The sequence below is a fragment of the Mustela lutreola genome, chromosome 15, assembly GCF_030435805.1.
Source record: "Mustela lutreola isolate mMusLut2 chromosome 15, mMusLut2.pri, whole genome shotgun sequence".
Lineage (NCBI taxonomy): Eukaryota > Metazoa > Chordata > Mammalia > Carnivora > Mustelidae > Mustela > Mustela lutreola.
Genome location: NC_081304.1, coordinates 13,832,977 through 13,851,153, shown reverse-complemented (window position 1 = coordinate 13,851,153; position 18,177 = coordinate 13,832,977). Strand labels below are relative to the sequence as shown.

Here is an 18,177-nt window from a genome sequence, read left to right as displayed (position 1 = left end):
CTTGTATCTTCCCTCAACTTCAGCAAATTGAGCCGTTAGCACATATTTGACAGCAATATCTGTTTAAAATGTACAGGACGGTATTTCCTTCCATTAACACATGAGAAATTAACTACACAGGTACCAACTGTGCCCACAGTGCATATTAAAATACAAGGCTCCTGAAACCCGGCCGTGCAGAAAAGAGCCCTGGGCAACATTCGATCGGAATGGGTTCAGAGAAAAGTGCTTCCCAGTTGAGCCTACCTTCCACTTCGGAAAAGAAAAGAGCAGAAAGGTCGGCCTCCACAACTGCCAGGTCATTTTAATTAAAGTATTTGTACATAGTAACTTTTCCAGTGGGAAAGAAGTTACCTGCAGGACAGTCAAGGACACATTTTGGGACCGCTCTCAATGAAGAAAGCAGAAAAGTGCAGAGCAATCCTATAAATCCATGAACTGTAATGAAGAGTTCCTTGATTCCCTGCAGGATTCTGCAAATCCTTCATTGCAGGCCCTGCAGAGAAATTGTACTTTTCAGCTGTCTCTATTGAATGTGTAATGGAGTGATGATATTTTAATTCAAATCAAAAGATGAGTTATAAAAACCTGGGTCAAACCAACGATGACTGGCCATGTTAGTAAGTTAATTCCTTTAGAGAGAATACTCATTTACACTTCACCTTTTTTTTTTTTTTTTTTTTGGTTTTATAATACTAGTTATAATATAAAAGAAACCAAAAAAGGTATGATTTTAACTTAAAGAAACTGGAACCATAATAAAGACACACAGAAATGAAGCCTAGAGTGAAATGAAGTCTGCTCATTTGTTGAAATAACTTTGGGTTCCTACCAAAATCTAGAAGCAATCAAGATTGTTCCTGACTTCCGAGCATGCCCCATAGAACTCTTATGTTTTCAGTCTTTATGTTCCGTCCTTTCCATTTGTGAGGATGAAAAGATAAAAAGACAAGGACATGAAAAAGGACAAAGCAAGGACAGATATGTGAAATGTGACAGAGCAGATACAGCACTGGACTGGGATTTAGGAAAACCGGGAACTATTCCTAACTCTGTGGCCAGAGGCAAATTATTACACATCTATAAAAGATAAGAATTTCTAAGATCCTTTTCCAATATAAAACTACACGATTTGATAACTGCCAACACTATGTACTTATGACTCATCCCCAAAGCTTAATGCCCAGAAAATTTAAAATTAAGACTATTTCTGGGTTTAAAAAAAATCCCTAAGAAATCTCAGAGACTACCTCTTCTCACATAAATAACAGAGAACTCCAAAATAAATGTTTATCATGCAAATAAATTAGATTAGGAAGATTTCCATGTTATGATGAACTTTGTGTGATTCACAGGCATGTTTCCTATGTCTTATGTTTCTATGAATTACCTAATAGAAATAAAATACAAACATTCCAGAAAGGGGATTATCCAAGTCTGTAATTCTCTCATTCCCAAGGCAAACACATGGCAATAATTTGGAAAGTTAAAGCACAAAAACAACTATATTTGACAGGTTTCTTCTGTCTTGTGGTAAGTAAAACTGAATTTCATTTTAAAGAATTCCCTTACATTTTTTTCAGTTTTTAAAACATTTTTCCTTAAGAAACTTGAGTACCTCCCAGCTGGCCAAATTCAAGATTCTCTGTATCTTATTTCCATTACTAACTTGACCTATTAAACTTATGCTCCCCTATCTCATCTCTTATGATCTCATTTTTTTTCCTGTAAAAAATGAGATATGCTTCCTATACAATGCTTTTTAAGACTTTCTCCCTTCCCCAAATACATTTTAAAGTACATACCTCCAAGTGATACCAAACGTTGGTCTAGGAGAAGGATATGGCCATATATCCAAGGCAGGTTTTGCATTGTAATTAAAATAGGGGACTTCTCGAATTCCTCCTTTTCTGGCCAACTTTTTTAAGTCATCATTAGGTAAAACAAATATGCTCTTCTTGCTGCTCTTGGTGATAAACTTTCTATAGGATGGCAGAGCTGTACCTGAACGAGTCTTCTTGGGTCTTGAGAATTTCATGAGTTTCACTTTGTCTCTTGTGGAATATTCTTTGCTCACTGTCATAGATGTCACCAGAGTGCCCCCTGCAGTGGTCAGTGAGTCTGTCACCGTTGTGGTGACCACAGTCTTACTCTGCTCCTTCACAGAGATGATGTCCACACTGCTGCCTGTGGAGGGTGTGGAAAGCTTTGTTACAGTTGTAGTGGTGGTTTTAACAGTGGATTTGGCACAATTTTCTGTGGAAGAGACCACAGTCTGCTTATCACCTTTTGCTACTTTGATTACGGTTTTTGATTCTGTGGCCACTGTGGATGTCATGGTGGTGACTTCTGTGATGACTGTTTTTCTCTTGGACTCTCCATTGACATTTTCATCTTTGTGGGCAGGCAGACCATTTTCATCAACAAAATCATTACTGAGGTTAGATTCCTCTCCAGAAGTAACAGGTGAGGGAGTAACTTTCTTAACTTCTGAGGTTTCAACTTCCATATCTTCTACCTGATTCCCTGAACTGCTTTCCGGACCAGACAGTGAAGGCACGGTAGCGTGTGCACTCTCACACTCTTTGGTTGATGGCAGGGTCTCTAGGCCATCTTGGTAGTTGCCTTCACCATCTGAAGATCTCCGTAAACATGAATTTGTTTCCAAGTTGTTTTTTTCATTGAAATCTTCCATGATGACATCACCATTCATGAATGGCTTTACAGCAGATTCTTTAGCAGTCAAAGGCTTAATATCACTTTCAGGAATTAATTTACTTATATTATTAAGCTTTGGTTCAATGTCACCACTTACTACTTTACTCTCAGAGATGTCTTTCAAGCATTCCCCTTTTAAATATGTTTTGGGCTTATTATCTTTTCCGTTTATTTGAAAGGTACTTGCTTTCTGTCCTTTCTTTTCAGACTCTCGATTTTCATTATTCTTTTTGTCAGTGCTACTTTTTAGATTGACTTGATCAATACATTTATTAACGGTTCTCTCCTCTAATTTCTGTTCTTGACTTGGCTTTCTACCATTTGCTTCAGTTACCTTACCCTGTGGTCTTTTATCATAGTTTCCAGGGGACTTATCTGGAACAAACTCCCGTTTCAATGTCTCCAAGCCTTCAATACCTTGTTCTTGAGTTATGAACTGCTCAGAAAGACTTTCATTGCTATTCTGAACAATCATATCTTCTTCACTGCTGTCCTGAATAGACATAGTATCAGAACTATTTTCCAAGGTGCTGTTATATTCAGAGACACATCCTAGTTTTCCTTCAAAGTCCACTGCTTTTGACAGAGACGAGAGATCTTTATCATCGGTACCTTTAGGTACTGATGGAAGTGATGGGCTCTGGGAAGGAGTAACAATGGTGTCATTATCCTCCTGTATGAGTGGCTTTTTATTTTTATAGATCAAAGTACCAATTTCATCTGTGCAGGCTAGTTTGGAGTCACCAATGAGAAAGTCACTTCCTCTTGTTTTAATCTTACTAGGTTCCTGGCCTTGACTCGTAGGTTCAGAGAGACTCTCATCTATGTCATTTCCAACAGAATTTTGTTTCTGACAGTTTGTGTCTGGGCTCTGAATGGAGACATCATCTAACATTTGATCTTTTGGATAAAGTCTCTCTGTTGTATGATCAGGATCACCGATTTCAAGAACCGAGGAATCACTTTGTGAGCATCCCCGAATCACATCTTCAGATTTACCATTACTTGCATTAGGGCTTTGTTCTTGTCTAAGTGAGTCACTCTGACACCCTTCTTTTGCTTTCATTGTTACTGGTGACTCAGAAAGGCTTTTCAAAGAACTTGCAGAGGTCTTTCCTATACCCTTATTTCCACCCTCCAACTTCATTTTCTCGAGGCGCTGTTTTTCTTCCAGTGTAAACTGTTTAATTCTCCTTTCAAGAAGTCCATCTAGTTTGGATGATTTAATTTTCTTTTTATAACTAGTCCTTAAATGGAAGCCCTCACTGACATTGACCACATCTACTTGAGAACCTTCGTGACAGTTTATATGTGGCTCTGTTTTCACATCATCATCTATCTCCATTGGTTCTTCCTTAAAGGGTTTCTCATTGTCAGAATCTAAAATTTCTTGTACATCTGTGAAACAAAGACATTTATGTAAGTGTAACTTTTAGTCTCCAATGTGGAATTTGCAGTATTTTTATTTTAAAAACTAGCAGTGTTTTTTATTTTCACTCAAGGGCTTCAATATAAATTAAAACTTTATAAAAGGTTTAAAAACATCTAGTAAATATTTAAATACTCTGATTCTTAGTATCTGAAATTGGAATGTCACAGTGGAAAATTACTTAGCATATGACAGTTACCCCATACACCATACCTTCATGAAAATTTTGTTTAGAATGTTTTGTGGTCATAAAATATCTTAGGGCTCATACATTACCTAGCTTATCTAGTTTTTAAAAAATGACTTTTCACAAAAGACAACGTAAGTTCCTCAGAAGGCTAGACCCAGTAATTCCACTACTAGGTGTTTACCCAAGAGGAATGAAAGCATATATCCATATAAGAACTTACACATAAATGTCCTTATCAGTATTTATAACATCCAAAAAGTAGAAACCCAAATGTCCACCAACTGATGACTGGATAAACAAAATGTGGCACAACCAAAAAATGGACTGTTATTTGGAAATAAAAATGACAAAATGCTGACACATGCTACAACATGGGCGAAGCTTGAAAACATTACACCAAGTCAAAAAAACCAGTCCCAAAGGACCACATATTACATGATTTCATTTATATAAAATGTCCAAAATAGGGCAAATTCATAGAGACAGAAAGTAGACTAGTAGACTGAGGGGGATTTAGGGAGGACTGGAGACTAACTGCTAATGAGTATGAGGTTTCCTTTTGGGGTGACGAGAATGTTCTAAAACTGATAATGGTGATAGTTGAACAGCTCTGTGAAATACTAAAAACCACTGAACTGTACATTTTATATGGGTGAGTTATAAAGCACATGAGTTATGATTCAATAAAGCTGCTATCAAAGAAAGACAAGGCAGTACCTCTTCCGCTGTGCGAGTCTGATCCAGTGCAATTTTATCACCCCCAGGCTGCCCTCCACACCGGATACTCTCCTTACCTTGGTCCTTCTTCTCAGTAATCTTGGAAACGTCCATTTCACTTTGGTCTGCTCCTTTGGCAGCATCTGAATCTTTTACCTCGCCTTTCTCAGAATCAGGCTCTGTTTTTATTTTTTTTGGACTCCGTGGACTTTTTCTTCTATCTGATTCATCCATATTTTCATCCGCATTATTTTTGGCTAAAAAGAATTGAGTGTGTATATGTGTGTGTGTATATATATATATATATATACACACACACACACATATATATATATATAAAATTATGGTTATTCTGAATATTAGCAATTTACTTTAATAAATCTAGTTTAGTGGAAATTATCAAGTAGTTTCCAGCATTTGTACCATTTTTTAATAAAAAAACAAACCACAGAAGTTGAAAATAGTCTATATTTTCCTAATATGTTCAGCTGACTGAAAGCATAAAAGGAATGAGTGCATTTTAGTAGTTCTTTAGAATCCTTCACTATGAGACTATTTCAACCGCTCAATAACTCCACTAGGTCTACATCAGTGTTTCTAACATACTTCGTGTTAAAGAATCACATTAGAAGGATAAATACTTAAGTATTTTTCACCCAGAGTCCACGGATAGACTTCAAGGCTATCCAAGAGCCAGTAAAATTAATTATAGAAGTTTGTTTACGCACTTCCTCCCCCCACCCCTGCCGGGTAGGGAATCAGCATTTATCACAGAATAAAAGAGACTTCAGAGAAATAACCAAATGCAATGTTTGGCCTTGTCTGAAGCTAATTTACTGCCAACAGTAAAATGGTGTCTCTGGCACAATTGGGGTAATTGGAATAGGAACTGAGACTCTCAAGATGGATGTGTTAAATACTGTTAGTTCGTTGAACGGGTAATGTCATGATGGTTATGGAATGTCTACTCTAATTAGAGCTATATATGGAACTGGTAAATAGCATGATTTCTAGAATTTGCTCTAAACACATGGGAAAAAAGAACTCCAGGAAAAAAAGTAGATGATAACTAACAGGAGAGTGACAGAAGCTGAATGATGGGTTGCATGGGAATTCATTTTTCTCTTCTCTTTTTACTCTCATGTCGTTTCAAATTTTCCATAAGGGAAAAAAAAACAAAACACAAGCCCACGATACAGAACTATTGTCCAGATGAATTTTCTTGGGCCTCACAGGCATTTTCTACCTTTTATTTTCTTCTTTACTTGATCCCAAATATCCCAAGGACTTCTCAACATATACCTACTTCTTATTTAAATAAATGATTCCTTCCAGAAAGATTTGGCTGAGGGAAGGGAAAAGAGTGGAAAATACAAACTCAGTATCTGTCAAGACAGTAGCATACTGGTGAAAGAAGAAAGAAATCAGATAAAATAGTGACAGGATGCATCTGGACCCCCAGGTACCACAGGACAAAAACTAAGCTGATACTCTCCTTACTCAGTGCTTCTTTAAGTAATTTCAGAATAGTTGGGCAATATGTTTTCGATGTTTTCAAGCTGCTCAAAGAGAGCTTTATATGATGGCAATAGCCCATTTAAAAGCTTTAAGAATCCAGATACTTAGACAATTGTAAAATATTTGCAATTTCCTCTCCATTAAAGGTCTTCTTGACATACAGACTACTAATTAAGATCCTGCTAATCCCTGCACATCAATACCTTTACTGACACTTATAAACTAATATGCAAAACAAATGCATCCAGTCTGAGTTAGAATGGAGGTTAGAGATAAGGGACACACACAGTCAGCAGTCAAGTTGAACACCTAGTCTTCTGATGCTAAGTCAAGGTCCCTGAACTGCATTTCTCTCTGGTTTTCTCCAACACATCTGTGCTTCTATCATATGATCAGACTAGATTAGCCACTCTTATAGTGACTAGTAATTCTGAGATAATAAATTGGTGGTTACTAAGGCCTTCACTGTAATTCCTACTCTGTAGTTAAATTAAGCTAACAATGTGCACTGTGCACTTCTACCATCTAAAAGATGCTGGAAGACCAATTTGGTACCTGACTGGATAAAAGCCCAGCACTTGGACAACAGAAACTGTATGCTACGGAAAGTGGTTATAAGATAAACCTACAAAAGTGTAAATGTTTTGCTTATTGATAATCTGGATTTTACTACACGAGACAAACCAGGTCAGGCACAACTGAACAAAAATTCTCTGGAATTCTCAGTGCTATCTGGGTAACTGGAGCAACAAAATGGCAATAAAAAAGTTAACAATCTTTTAGAATTTATTATAAAGGACACTCAACTTGAATATAATCAGATCAAAACAGAATTTAATGTTGAATAGTTCTATTTGGCAAACAAATACTCATTGAGCATCTTCTGTGTGCAAGATACACAACAGCCATATAAGTTCCAGTGAGCCTTATGAAATACATATTTTTTCTGTTAAAGGGTAATAATCCAAAATGATAACTTTACCACATTAACAGTTTCAAATATCTAGCCAGTAGGATTCACCAGAAACATTCACAAGAAGTCCAATTAGTTAGCTACGTACGCACGCAGCAGTCACCATAGCACAGGTTTCATAGGAGAGAACTCACCATCACACCACACACGGACAAATTATACCACAGAGTTAGAACTGCTTTTGAAAACTGCTCAGGTAACAAAAAAGAGATGGCAACGGAGCATGCAAAGAGGACGGTGGGAGCGAGGAGACATCGATTGTGGTCAGGGCTGTGTTCTCTGTATCTATGTGAACTATATGTAACGTCACATCTTCAGGAAATAACCTGCTCATGGAATGTGAGATTCAAAATGGTCTCTTCGTAGGGCAAGTTCCCCTCTAGACTGCTGTGATTCTGAATACCAAAGTGTTAGTGAATAACACAAATGGAGTTAATACCTCCCTCATTTACGTGGAAGGGTCATGGAAGTCTCTATTGCTTCTTTTCTGGCTTTGTCATGTGCTGTAACATTGAGGTTACCAGACAGGTGGCTCCTTAGGAAATAAGGCAATACTGAACTTAAGATTTCAGAAAAACAAATAAGTGGCTCAGGCCTTTTCTCTTTCTCTTTTTTAAGTAAGTTCTATTCTATCATCTTTAACTGAAATCCTAGATATGAAAATCCAAAGAATAAATCCAATTTAAAGTATTTTAGGGAGCGCCTGGGTGGCTCAGTGGGTGAAACCTCTACCTTCAGCTCAGGTCATGATCTCAGCGTCCTGGGATCAAGCCCCACATCGGGCTCTCTGCTCAGCGGGAAGCCTGCTTCCCCCTCTCTCTCTGCCTGCCTCTCTGCCTACTTGTGATCTCTCTCTGTCAAATAAATAAATAACATCTTTAAAAAAATATTTTAGAGTTTATTATTAATTAACTACATTGGCAGTTCCATATGTTCTATTAAAAATTCCAGAAAAAGCACTTTTATCCAAAATATGTACAATGTTCTACAAATTTATAAGAAATAGTACAAAATCAGAAACTGTAACAGAGAAAAAAATAACTTCAATTACTTACTTCCTTCTAATGACTTTCTGTAATTCACATTAGTATTGCCTGGCAATTTAGGAACAAACCTATAAACATGAGTTTTACTAATCCAGCTCCAACCACCATATCCTGTTACTCTGTATTCCTCTCCTTTTTGTTTCCAAACCTGGTATAAATGAAAACATTCTGATTAAACGAGAATGAGAATGCTTATAAAGTACATTTGCTTTTATCTATTTTCACCAAACAAGATCAACAGTCAGGCAAATAAGTTTACCAATTAATTTTATTTTCAACAAAAATAAAAAATTTATGAAAAAACTGATTACAGCTGACCCCTGAACAACACGCAGTCAAAAATCCACGTATAACTTTTGATTCCCTCAAAATTTAACTACCGATAGCCTCCTGTTGACCAAAGTCTTTCCAATAACATAAAGAGCTAATTAACACATATTCTGTTGTTATACGTATTACATACTAAATTCTTTACAACAGAGTAAGCTAGAGAGAAGAAAATGTCATTAAGAAAATCATAAGGCAGGGGCGCCTGGGTGGCTCAGTGGGTTAAGCCTCTGCCTTCGGCTCGGGTCATGATCCCAGGGGCCTGGGATCGAGTCCCGCGTGGGGCTCTCTGCTCGGCAGGGAGCCTGCTTCTCCTCATCTCTCTCTCTGTCTGTCTCTCTGCCTATTTGTGATCTCTCTCTCTGTCAAATAAATAAATAAAATCTTAAAAAAAAAAAAAAAAGAAAATCATAAGGCAGGGGGCACCTGTGTGGTGCAGTCTCTTACTTTTGGTTCAGGTCATGATCTCAGGGTCATGAGATCAAGCCCCATGATGGACTCCATGCTCAGAGCGGAGTCGGCTTAAGACTCTCTCTGCCCCTCCACCCCTACCCTTTCTCTAAAATAAATAAAATCTTTAAAAAAAGGAGAAAAATCAAAAGAAGAAAAATACACTTACAGTACCATAGTGTATTTACCAGAAAAAAAATCTGTGCGTAAGTGGACCCATACAAACCCGTGTTTTTCCAAAGTCAACTGTACCCCTTTCTAATATGAAAAATGTAACACACTTTTACAGTTTTCTAACAATTTCAACAGATTAGTCTAACGGCCCACCTATATTCTAATAAGATAAATTCATGCTTATAAAATTGCAAGATTTACTTCGTTCCAACTAGATTAAATAAAAGATTGTGTCAAAAGTAAAACAGAATTTAGATACTCAAAGTTGTAGAATACAAGTCTCAGAAATGGCTAAACCTATTCTAAAAGTTATTAGAAAAATTACCTGATGTTTAACTGGAAATGTGTATTTTACCCATGTGGCTTGCTGCATCGTTTCTTCCTCTTCCTGTTTTTTCTCTTTTTTCTTGACTTTCTCCTTTTCTTCTCTTTCAATTGATGTCATCCTGTGTAACCTAAGAGTATATGAACGGAAAGACAAAGGGCATTTAACTTTGAAAAATAAATTAAAAAGACAAAAATATAGTACTGCAAATTAGGAAGACAGAACTGAAGGATGGTTAGCTATAGTCCTGTGACCTAGACAACTCCAACTCACAAAAATAGATAGATACAGAATTCCAAAACAGGAAAAATCAAACAGTAGAAAGAAGCAAAAATATCCCAATCTTCCCACATGGGTCCTATAAGAAATACACTCACTTATGGCTTATTTCTGAAACTATTCATATATACACCAACATCATATTTACACAAAGGGAATACTACATTACAATCACAACCACACAGCTTTTAATCAATGATTAACTGCACTAGGAGATCTTTTTATACTGAAGATACAGATCATTTTAAAGAATTAAATAATATATCCCACTGCATGGACGAACTATAATTTATTGAACCAGTCCCCTGTTAAAGAATACATTATTTCCTTCCCACCAAAAAGAACAACAAATCCAAACTTTTATTTTAACAACCAATATTTCTAATTCTATCTAGCACTGGGGGTTTTAAAGCCATCACGGGGCCCACTAATACAGAATTCAGGCTTTCTACATCCATAGAGAAAAAGGGGCCCACAAGTCTCCTGCTTTTGGGTGAGGGAAAGGGCTGCAGAAGAAGGACCCACACTGATTCGTGTCCATCATTAAATACAGGGCATGGGCCACACTCATTTTTAAGGACAGAAAATGGCTGTCATTGCACCCAGCAGTAGGCAAACAGGTGGGCCTGTGGTGAGGCTCTACAATAAGATGATTCGACTGGATTCTTGTGAATGAGAGTATTTCCCATAAACAAGGAGAATGACCAAAACCCAGGAAGAGAAGAGTCTGTCTCTAGGAGCTGCAGTGGTAGGAAAACTGCTTTATCATACCCTATCCAGATGTAGCCAATCCTGCACGCATAGCTATGTGGAAGAAAAAAACAAAACAAAACAAAAAAACACAAGAGATCTTTTGTCAACTTGGGGGAGGCAGTGGTGCTGGAAAGATGTGCAAGGGGATTTAATTCTTTTTATCTCTATCCTCTCACTAAAAACTCCTTATTTATCTCCATTTTCAAGAAAGCTTTGTGTATCTGTGAATATAGGACCCACCATCTAGCTTACCTCAGGCCAAGAGAGCTCCTGCCTACTGACTGCACAGCCACTAGTAGAGCAAAGGACCTTCATTCTCTCACAACTGATGGAGGAGGGGAAAGGAAGTGGATTCTCACCGGGGACTAAGTTAATACCAACCACCACCAATTTGCCACTACTTTTGGAACCAGGGAGTGGGGCAAGCTCTGTAGGTACAGCTTGGTGGATGGCCTGACAGTCTCAGCCAGCTCGAGAAAGGAAAGAGGGACTGAGCCAGGATCAAGTAGTATTTCTGAACACAGTTTTTGTGGGCCACACTTTAAAACCCTCTGAAAGTTCAGGTCTGACCACAGCAACTGCGCCATCTTCGCTGAGAGTGGCCGGGAACAGAGCACTGTGTGGGGAGACCACTGGAGCACTCTGGGAGCTCACAGCTGGGCTGGGAGCTCGCACTCAGCGTTCACTGGGAGCCAGAAATATTTCCATCATCAGATACAAAGGTTTCACTTTGCTGGGATACCAGTACTGTAGCTAATCTGTGATGTTTGCTACTCCAGAGTAAATTCTGTTGTTCTCACCACCACCAAGATAATCCTTAGGTTTTGGCAGCAACAAAGCTCAGCTCCCATTTGCTTGGGAGGAAATCCTGGCTACTGCTGGCAGCCTCGAAGCCCCAGGAAGGAGGGCCGATTAGGCTGGTATGGTGCAGCTTCTAGCTGCCGCTCTACACCGGCAGGCACACTGGGTGGCAAGTGTTCCTTCCACACCTCCATGGTTCAACTGAGAGCATGACCAGGAGTAGGGACCAAGCGTTAACTCTACTCCTAGTCTTCACATGGTGCCCAGGGTCTTGTGCTTGCTTTGCTGTTATAAACAAAGCTATAAGAAAAAATGGAGAGCATCTCCAGTGTCCCCTAGTGGTGGGGTAGCTAGGTCCACAGGTTCTTGCACTTAAAATGCTGACAAGTAAAGCCACAAAGTTCTTCAGAATTGTACACTTCCCACTGCCATCAATTAAAAAGCCACCCTGCCTTCCCACACCTTCACTCAAGTTAGTACCAAACTTTTAAATTACTAGCCCAACTGAGAGGTAAGAAATTATAGCCCGCTGTTTTGATTTACATTTCCTTAATTATGAGAAAAGTAAACATTTCTTTTTATGTCCACTGGCCTTTCATATTTATTTTTCTGTAAAATGCCTGTTCAAATCCTTTGTCTTGTCTGTACTGGACTATTAGTCCTTTTCATTTATAAAAGATCTTTGTCAATTAAGGTAACTTCCCATTTGTGGTGCAAATATTTTTCCTCAGTTTGTCATCTGTCTTTTGAGTTTGATTATAATATTATTTTTCCACTCAGAATTTTAAATACATATATCCACTCTTTTCCTCTATGGCATCTGGGTTTTACATCTGTTTAAAAAGAAAGTATCACAACAAAAACATAATTAATCCATGGTTTCTTAGTGAAGCTTTTTAATTTTTTTTTTTTCTTTAAATCTTATTGATCTGAATGTTTTTGCTGAGGCAGGGATCTAGGTAATATTTTCTCCAAAGTATGTCCTCTTTCCTGCTCTTCTATGTAATGCTGTCATTGCTAGATGCTCACATGTGTTTAGGTCTATTTCTGGGTTCTTTCTTCTATACTGCTACCATAAATCTTATTTTTTATTGTAGCTTCAAAAATGTTCTAATATCTATTCCCTTTTTTTCTTATATCCATTTCCCTTTTCTTGCAATTAATTTTTCTGAAATGTTAGTATCATTTTGATCAAGCCTGTCTGCCCCCCAAGGAGGGAAAATCCTACTCATAATGGAAATGAATATGAATTTTGATAGATGAAATTAAAATAATTATCATAATGGATGGTTTTCAAAAATGTAGTATACATATCTAAACACATGATGCATCTTTACCTTTTTTTTTTTTTAAAGACTTTATTTATTTATTTATTTATTTGAGAGAGCGTAAGTGAGAGAGCAGAACCAGGGGGAATAGCAAAGGTACTGGGAGAAGCCAGGTGTCCCTCTTCACCCTTTCATTTACTGAGTATCCTTTCTATCTTTAGTAAAGTTTTAATGATCTCTTTACATGGTCCTAAATATTTCTTGGTAAATTTATTCCTAGTTATTTGAGAGTTTTTTGTTGTTGTGGGCATCTTTTCTTTCATTATAAATTTTTAAAAAATATATAAGATGTAACCAGGTTAAGAAAGAGAACTTTGTATCATTAACCGGATACAGCAGAAGCTAGAATGTCCCGCTCCCAGGCTGTCATTACCCTGACTTTTGGGTTATCGTCTCCACGCTTTTCTTTATAGTTTTATCACCATGTGTGTATCCCAAACGGTATAAAGTTTGGCCTTTGAGAATTCAGTAACAAGAATAAAACTGGCTGCATGAGCAAAAAGAGCGATACTGTTACCATTAAAAGACGGTTCCCAGGAAAAAATAAATTCGTCACTGGGTTACATTAGCCTCTTCTGGTGGAATCTGAGGGTAAGGGTCTGAGTGAGGCCGGAAGACTCTGGGCTCACCATACTCACGGCCGTCCGGCTGGACCGTGTGAAAGCAGGGACACTGCACGGATACGATCCAAAATGGACAGCGATGGACTTCCTGCTCCTATGCCTTCTACTGATTCTCTGGGGAGACTTGTGAAAATTCTCTCTTTTCCCCACTGACTTGGGCTTCTTGGGTAGGTTACTATTTGTCCACGGGTATTATTGCTTCCAGAATTTACTGCTGCTGTATTATCTGTTATTCCCCTCTTCTCTGTGGGGTTATACTTTAAAAAAATCCCCCTGCCATAGTTTTCAGGGAGTTACGCAGAGAACAAAATTAAATGTATTTAGATGATTTGTTATTTTAACTCCGAATTCCCACAGTATATTCCACATGGTTCCTGTTACACAGAATGTATTGCTCAGGAGACGGGGTGGACTAGTTGGTTAAGCGTCTGCCTGCGGCTCTGGTCACCCTGGGACTGAGCCACACATTCAGTTCCCTGCTCAGCACAGAGTCTGCTTCTCCCTCTCTCTCTCTGCCCCCAACTATTGCACACGTGCATGTTCTCTCTCTCAAATAAATAAATACAATCATTATTTAGCTTTCAGATTGTTTCTGGTAGTTTTTCTATTTTCTTGGGATTTCTAAGCATCTAATTAGGTCAACTGCACATAATAATTATCCCTTATCTGCCAACATGTCCATACATACACATACACACACACATATGTGTGTGTTTTATTTCTCTTGACAAACTACATTAGGTATCACTTTAAAGAAAAGTTAAAAAACAGCACTGATAGTGAGAATTTTTGTTTTGTTCCACTTGAATGTTAATGGGAACGTATCAAGAAAGCATGATGGTCCAATTTGGAATACATCTTTATGGGGGAAAAAAAAAAGACCATTCTCTTTCTGTATTTAATATGATTTTTTAAATTAAAATTAATTAATGGACTTAGACCTTTTAGGTATCTAATGAGATGATCAAAGTTTTTGCTCTTTGGCTTCTTAAAACACCATGATATTAATGATCTCCTAAGAGTGGACAAGTCTTCCATGTCTAGGGAAAGCCAATTTAGCCATGGTTTATAATTTTTAAAAAATTTACTCCTGAATATATCTGCTAATCTTTTAAAAGTACCTGAATGCACATCTACTTGCCATGATTAACCAACGATAAACATCAATGAAGGAGACAAGGCCATGATTTTCGAGTTATCTTTTGTCCACTTCTATGTATCAAGTTTTAGAACAGTGTTATACTAATGAGTAACAATCTGCAAGATTTCCTTCTTTTTCCATTTTACAGAAAAGTTTGAAAAGAATTACCTATTACCTGAAATCTGAAGAACTTCCTTTATGAAGTCATCTGGTCCTGCTCACCTCCTTATGATAGGTACAGTGATATCCTTTAAACAGAACCAGAAATCCTTTTCCTGCTTGAGAAGAGAGCCTGGCCTATGCCCTACGGTCAAATAACAGAGAAGAGGGTGGGGGACCCTCTCCCAATCCTTCTACGCAAAACTAGAAGCCCAATGGGCCCTTCTTCTATGGATGTAGGATGCCTGAATACTAACTATGTTAGCGGACCCTCTAAAGGTTTAAAATTCCCGGTGCCAGCGAGACTATTTCAGAAATACTGGTTGGCACAGCCCCTTTCCTATTTTTGATGGTTATTTGTGTATTCCCCCTTATTTTTTCTTTCCTGATAATCTCATCAGAGGTTTATAAATTATAATGGGATCTAAGATATGTTCTCTATTTCATTAAATATTAAATATTCAACAGTTCTTAATATTTCCAGTCTTCAGGGTGACTTCTTGAGATGTGTGCCTAGCTAATTAATTAATCCGCACTTCTTTTCTAATGTAAGCACTGAAGACTACCAACTTCTCCAGGGTATTCTTTAGTGGCAGCCTACAAATTTCAGTATTATGTAGGAATCTCGTGAACATTCAATTCAAAGTGTTTTCTAGTCTCCATTATGATTTTTCTATGAACTTTTTTTTTTTTAAAGATTTTATTTATTTGACAGAGACACACAGTGAGATAGGGAACACAAGCAGGGAGAGTGGGAGAGGGAGAAGCAGGCTTCCTGCCGAGTAGGGAGCCCGATGCCGGGCTCCATCCCAGGACCCTGGGATCATGATCTGAGCCGAAGGCAGACACTTAATGACTGAGCCACCCAGGCAGCCCCGAACATTTGTTATTTATTTATAAGTGTATGTCTTGGGTTTCAAGCATATAGCTATTATATTTCTTTGAACTTTTACCACAGATGTCTATCCACAAACAGTATTTTTAACATACTAGAATATATGCTTTTAAACTTAAATAAACAGATTCATATACTCCATGTATTTTTAAGAAAAGAACTGTTTTTACTCTATTGTACATTTATGAGATTCAATCTTGTTCACACTTCCTCTAGTTTCACAGCTGTGTAACAGCCCATTATAGAATCACACCATAACTTAAATGTGCCTAATTATGGACAGTTAGGGACTGTTACCAAATTTCACCATGATAAAATACTGGAAGAAACATCTTGGGGTGCCTTGGTGGCTCAGTCAGTTAAGCGGCTGACTCTTGATCTCAGCTCAGGTCTTGATCTCAGGGTTCTGAGTTCAAGCCCTGCATTGGGCTCCACAATGGGTGTGGGAACTACTTAAAAAACAAACAAACAGGGGCGCCTGGGTGGCTCAGTGGGTTAAGCCGCTGCCTTCGGCTCAGGTCATGATCTCAGGGTCCTGGGATCGAGTCCCGCGTCGGGCTCTCTGCTCAGCTGGGAGCCTGCTCCCTTCTCTCTCTCTCTCTCTCTCTGCCTGCCTCTCAGTGTACTTGTGATTTCTCTCTGTCAAATAAATAAATGAAATCTTTAAAAAAAACAAACAAACAAACAAACAAAAACTACATGTCTTCTCCTGTACACATGTAAGGTCTCTTTAAGGTACTGAGTTAGGAGCAGAACTGCATTTTCAACTTTTGTTTTTACCAAATGATTCTTTAACATGGTTGCAGCAACCGTTTCACTCCTTGTTCTATCAGCAGTGTCAGAATTCTCTTTCTATTATGTGACATATTTGCCTATATTTTTAAAATTTTTAACAATCCAATGGGTGTGAAATAGTAGTCCCTAGTTTTAATGTGCATTTACCTCACCTTACTGGGAAATTTTCATGTTTTTGGCTATTTGTGTCTCCTGTGTATTATATTTGTATCTTAGGTCTTTTCTCCTACTAAACGGTTTGTTTTTTTCTTACTGAACTGTAGAAGTTCTTGAATATATTGTGAATACTAACATTCTTTTGATTATAGTATGATTAAAAAAAATCTTTAACCAGTCTATGACTTGATTTTTTAGGATGACACATTATTATAAAATTCAAACAGAAAACAATCCACCATTCACTGATCTGTATGTCATAAAAACCACATATTTAAAGAAAGGGTATAACAAAACACAAACTTAAAAATTAGGGTTATCTCTCAGGGAACGCAAAGTAATGTAAATGGAAAGTAGATCCAATAATGATAATGTTCTTATTTTTTAAACTGGTTGATGAACTCTCAGGTGTTATTTTACTATGACCCACTCTTGCTTCATACTACAATCACGTATGTATCACAATATTAAACACGAAGAAGTCAAGTCACTTGTACTAACGGCAGACACACAGACACATATATGCACACTCATTCTTATCTGATAGATAACAGCTTCTAAACAAAGAAATAATGCCACACTTTGGTATGTTCTGAAACATAATGAATCAGGAAGGAAAGAAAAGAATCAAGAGTAAGAGAAAAGAACGAAGTACGGGAGGATGTTGAGGGAGAAGAAAAAAATACAGGAAGGAGAAGCCAGAGGAAAAGGGAAATGGGACGGAAAGAAGGCAGGCAGGAAGTGGAGGAAGTGCGGGGGGAGGAAAGGAGGAAACTTCCTTCATTCCAAAAACATAATCTCGTATTTTCTTCCTGGGAGATCTGCTTTTCACATTTAGGAATCACTCCACCTGGAACTACTAGGTCTAATTTTTCTACTGGGTCCCATTTTCCCCATATAGGTAACTCAAACTGTGTCATCAGGCCTGCTACTGAAGAATTCATCCTTTTTAAAATGCTACTCTATCAACCATTACATGTCTACACATGGGCTGGTCTCTTCCTGGATGGCTTATTCTGTACCACTGGTCTGTTTATCTTTGTATCTATACCACAGTATTATTACAGCTACTGAGTAAGTTTTGTTATGTAGTAGGACAAGTCTTTCTATCCTGTCCTTTTTTTTTTTTTTTAAAGATTTTATTTGTCAGAGAGATAGAAAGAGATAGAGATAAAGTACAAGCAAGGGGAGTGGCAGGCAAAGGGAGAAGCAGACTTCCCTTCAAGCAGGAAGGCGGATGTGGGGACTCAATCCCAGGACCCTCGGATCATGACCTGAACGGAAGGCAGATGCTTAACTGACTGAGCCACTCAGGCCACTGCAGTCAAATTCTGCAGAAAACCCAATGATAATTACTAATGCTATGGAATTAATTTATGT

At 37.9% G+C, this 18,177-nt stretch overlaps 1 protein-coding gene across 12 annotated transcripts in view; it reads right to left on the bottom strand.

The window, feature by feature from the left end:
* BPTF (bromodomain PHD finger transcription factor) overlaps window positions 1–18,177 on the bottom strand; it is a 160,039-nt gene that overhangs the window by 48,455 nt on the left and 93,407 nt on the right. For all 12 annotated transcript variants that reach the window (XM_059148941.1, XM_059148940.1, XM_059148944.1 and 9 more), the window contains 4 exons: window positions 9,868–9,997; window positions 8,601–8,739; window positions 5,132–5,311; window positions 1,806–4,116 (listed from right to left, as the gene is read on the bottom strand). In XM_059148941.1, the coding sequence (XP_059004924.1) occupies window positions 1,806–4,116; window positions 5,132–5,311; window positions 8,601–8,739; window positions 9,868–9,997 (2,760 nt within the window). The remainder of the gene's footprint in view (window positions 1–1,805; window positions 4,117–5,131; window positions 5,312–8,600; window positions 8,740–9,867; window positions 9,998–18,177) is intronic.